Here is a 4,856-nt window from a genome sequence, read left to right on the forward strand (position 1 = left end):
TTAATTAAACGAAATAACTGGAAAGAAAGGAAGAGATATTCCTTTCAAAATTCAATTTAATTTCCACCGAAAAAGCTAACAACAAAAAAAAAAAAAAAAAAAAAAAAAAAAAACACGACAGAGTCTTAAATCGTTTTCCGAGATGTCAGTCTTGATAGGAAAGTTAAAAACAGTTTTGAATATTCTTACATAGTGTTGGGACCAAATATTTCATTTGATCACATTATTTTTCCATTGAGTTGAATCAGCTGAACACTACAATTTATATTTCAACATGTAATATAAATACAATTTCGGATTATTTTGAAAGAAAGTGTATTTTCCTTAAAGAGTTTTTCATTTTTGATTCTATCACTATTGTAATTATCAATAGAAAACAAATATATTGTGTGTTTACTAAACTTATTTCCTGACAGCATCAAATAATTTTTAATTTTTCGACGCGTGATTTTTTTTATATGTACTTATAATTAGTAATAGATAAAGAACTAGGATGGATGTGCCTTTAAAGCACAAAGTACGATCACCATAGAGTAAAGTTATGGGTTGTTCCTGAAGGTACTAAACGAGGTCTCTGATTTTAATTATGGAAATTCGATATCTCTCAAAGCCATGATATTTGCAATAATGCACAACTGTCTGTAAATATTCTTTCTCGCGTGACAAGTGTTTGAATAAAAACAGTCATTCATTCATAATGTTTAATTGATTTCTCTTTTTTAAACATTTATTTCTTGTCTGAACACAATAAAATGTTTTGAATTCGCAAGGCATTTGGCCATCAGCCAGAGTGATTATATTTCAAGCGCGCAAGATTCCTGGAAAACTGTCTTCTTTAAAGCAACATCACAAAAATTATACATCATCCAAAAAGATACTCGTAAAAATAATCAACAATTAAGTTTTACTAAAATAATATGTGCACAGAAACTTAAATACTGATATATAGAAGTAATAGTAACTTATTCATAACTGTTAGTATAAATATCTCCAAGTTAAACTGTAAACATGAATAAAAAGCAAAAATACTATCACGGCAAGTATCTTATATGCAGAGTTAGGCACCATAAACAAAAACATTCTCAGGCTAGTCCTTAATACTAAAACAGTTAATATGTGTGCTGATTGTTTGCAAAACGATGTTTTGTTTCGCGTGTTGAATGTCTCAGTACTTCTTTATTATTATTATTATATGCACAATACACATAGACTTCTTTCGCATTCACACATCAATATATATGTCAGCGCACGTGTGTTACCAAATTAGAGAAAATTGCTGCACCATAAGATACGAAGAGTTAAATGATAAGCACCTGCCTATATGTCCCCTCAGGAAATTGTTGTCTTTTCAGAGGTAGGTGCAAACTAATAACCGTTTTAATGTCGTAGAACATTGGCTGTTTTATTGTCTCCCCGTGTTACATTATGCCAACAGTAATCTAAATATGTCTACTATTATTTTCGGGTTTAAATGGTAGTCGTAAACAATTACCAGACAAGGTGACAAAAAGGAACATCGCCTTGAAATTCTCATTTGTTTGCTCCCCAGCTTGTCCGTAAAATGTAATGAATACATGTACGTGTATGCCATTTTGGTTTTGTATAAAGACAATGAGATGTTTAGCAAAAGGTGTATTTCGAAGTAATTTACGAAGACAAGGTGGGCCTTTTAAATTTGACGGAACAAAGGTAACTGCGTATTACTGTGCAAACACACGGTCAGGTTATCTCCGCAAGGGCTTCCACACATACAAAACTGGAACTCTTAAAAAATAGTTTAAATCTTTACTTTTCAGATTTTAAAGAGATGTGCACCTGATCCTCTCCTTGTAAGTCCGTCGTAATCTAAGACATTTTACTTCCCCATATTATCATAGTCACATGATAAATGATAATGTTATCAATCGTCGTAGTAATGTGATAAAATGTGTATTTAGGACATGTTATGTAGATGTCGGCTGTACTCTTGTCAGCTTAAACTGTTAAAATGGCGGAAGTATTGAAAAAGAATTCAGTTAAAAACAGCTCAGACGATGCTGTTCCTGGGCGTAGAATACAAATATTATGTCAGCCATGTTCAAGAAAGGATTTGAAAACAACGGCTGATGTGTTTTGTTCACAGTGTGACGAATTTCAGTGCAGTGAATGTTCAAAAGCCCATACAGTGTATGCGTTTAGGAAAATTCACAAATTAGTGAATGCGACAGATATGAAAGGAATGGCCAGTTGTGAACAGCACGAAAAGTTATTGGAATATTTTTGTGAAGACGAGAACCAGCTCTGCTGCAGTACATGTGCTATAGTGGATCACCGAAAATGCCATAGCGTCGTAGAAGTACCGAAGACTGCCGGGAAGTCGCGTTATGCTGGTTCCCATTTAAAGAGAAAATTGGAAGAAGCAAAATCAAAGGCGGAGATGATTGTTAGTCATACCGAATCATCAAAAGAACAACTCAGTAAAGATATCAAATCAATATTTATCGAGATTAAAAGAATGAGAGGTGACATGAATAAAATGTTCGACGACTTGGACGTTTACGTTACCAGGGAAACTGACGCATTTCAAGCTGAAGTAACTAATAAATTGGCACAGAAACGATCCAGTTGTGAAAAGCATATCTCTGATGCTACAAAGTTACTGGAAATTGTTGATACAGCTCTGGAGAATGGGACGCCATCACAGCAGTTTATAGTAAAAGAGAAGTTAAAAAGACAGGCCAATGAACTTTACAGGAACGTGGAAAATGACTGTCAAAATTTAGAGTTTGCTACAGTTAACTTTAAATTCGATGGAACAATAATCTTGCCACCATTTAATATTTCTGGTTACGTTCCAGGAGAGCTAACTTTAAATTACACCCTGCCTGAAGCAAAGAAATCTGTCGCAGCTGTAGACCCGATTACTAAATTAAAGAAGATTACTTCCATTGATCTGAAGCAGGCTGGAAATAATGTGAAGGAACCGTTATATACAGGACTCGATTTCCTGCCGGATGGTAGACTATTTGCCGTGGATAATAAGAACAATAAATGTTTGATTTACAATGAAAAGCTTGAGAAAGTAGGATCATATCAGTTATCGTATTCACCACAAAGTGTTGTTGCTATATCTGAGGAGGAGGTGGCGATAACAAGTAGTGGTAAATACCAGATAGACTTTCTACGTGTCAGTAAATCAAATGATATAACTTTGATCAGGACATGTAAAGTTAAAGCACAGAATGAATCTATTTGTCTGAAAGATGAGAGACATTTTGCTGTTGGAACTATTGATGACACAAGACCTGTTCGTATTGTATCAATGTCAGGTGAAGAGAAACATTTCAACGTCAATTTTCCAAATAAGAAATATTCTGTAGGCACTAGTGCGTGCAACTATATAAGGAATACTGAGAAGATGATACTAACCGATAGGCACGAGCATACTGTTTATATATACGACGTTGCGACCAACACCAGAGTCGTTGTCAAGGACAAACAGATAAAAGAACCACGTGGTGTAGCAGTAGGTCCATCCGACTGTATCTTGGTTTGCAGTATGAGAACAGACTCCATTGTACAGATCTCTCAAACAGGTCAGATCATATCATCGTACAAGTTAGCTATGAAATTTCCATTCAGAGTTTGTGTTTCCAGGGACAAATCGATTGTTGCTGTTACGAATTGCTGTGACGGCATAAAAAGGTTACTGTTGTTTAAAATTACAGGTTCAGAGTGATGACACTATTGTTATTACTCAGATGTGACAGATATTTTCTGTATGTGCTATATGTTGTTTTGATATAACATTCATGTATTCTTATCAATATACAAACAGTTAGTCAGCACTTTGAAAACAGCAGATTGCTACTGTTTATCTACATCAGACCCAAATTCATATTAAAAATATAAACAGTATACGAGTAAACATAATTTTTTAAAGTAATATGTTTGTATGTACATGTATAAACAGTACCGTATGTAAAGTTTGAAGCGACTCGTTTACACATTTATTAATATGTAAAGATCCATAACATTAGGGTACGGTCAAAGTGACCAGTGGTTGAAACTGACATTTGTTTCCAAGATATCCTTTTTGATTACCAAATATATTGTGCTGAAGGGAGAAAAACGTTGTAACGCTTGCTTTTAAAGCATTGTAGAAAATCAACATTCGTCTTACTTTTAACAGATATCTAATACTTATTTTCATTCACTTTATCGTTTTAACCCTAACATGGGCGAATAGCTTTAAAACCGTACACACATAATACTGTTAAGTGCTGTGTGGCGGCCGTAAAAGGTCGCCCGACTTAATCTCAGTGTTGTTATATTTTCTTGTCCTTGTCATTGATTTCAACTCATTTGGATTTGAAAATTAAATACTGCTTACGCCGGTGCTAGGGGGCGTGGGCAGTGTTGTGTTTTCCATTACTGCTCATGAACAGACTCAATCGAACCGAGTCTGCAATTTTCAGTGTTTGCATTGTTCTCGGTGCTTCCATGGGATCTACTTTCCAGATTATATTGTATAGCTAAGCATTATGAATGTCTACTTCCACTTTAAGTCAAATCACTGTTATACATAACATATAAATGTAAATGTAGCTCTACATGAATTTTCTACATTTAAAGCTAGTACTGTAGTACTCTCTTAGATTCTAACACAACCCGATTTATTTTCCTATTAAACAAAGAAGGCTGAAAAGTGCTTGTCATTATACAACAATTATTTTTCTGACGTCACAATTATTACATCATAGTGGGCGCAATGGAGAAAAAACAACGGAAAACAGGCAATTATATCGTCAGAGATGAACAGTAAAATCCTTGGTAACGTGTTAGAATAAAAATAATATATCTCGTTAAGTGATATG

General features: G+C 34.3%; 1 protein-coding gene across 1 annotated transcript; it reads left to right on the forward strand.

Annotated features, from left to right (window-relative positions):
* Positions 1-1,965: 1,965 nt before the first annotated feature.
* On the forward strand, positions 1,966-4,150 carry LOC123556068 (E3 ubiquitin-protein ligase TRIM71-like). Its single transcript, XM_053548975.1, has one exon. The coding sequence runs from the start codon at positions 1,988-1,990 to the stop codon at positions 3,716-3,718; it is 1,731 nt and encodes a 576-aa protein (XP_053404950.1). The 5' UTR covers positions 1,966-1,987; the 3' UTR covers positions 3,719-4,150.
* Positions 4,151-4,856: the final 706 nt, after the last annotated feature.

This window comes from Mercenaria mercenaria, chromosome 7 (genome assembly GCF_021730395.1).
Source record: "Mercenaria mercenaria strain notata chromosome 7, MADL_Memer_1, whole genome shotgun sequence".
NCBI lineage: Eukaryota > Metazoa > Mollusca > Bivalvia > Venerida > Veneridae > Mercenaria > Mercenaria mercenaria.

Excerpts from the sequence above, each read along its gene's own strand:
- LOC123556068 (XM_053548975.1), top strand. The coding sequence starts at position 1,988 with ATGGCGGAAGTATTGAAAAAGAATTCAGTTAAAAACAGCTCAGACGAT.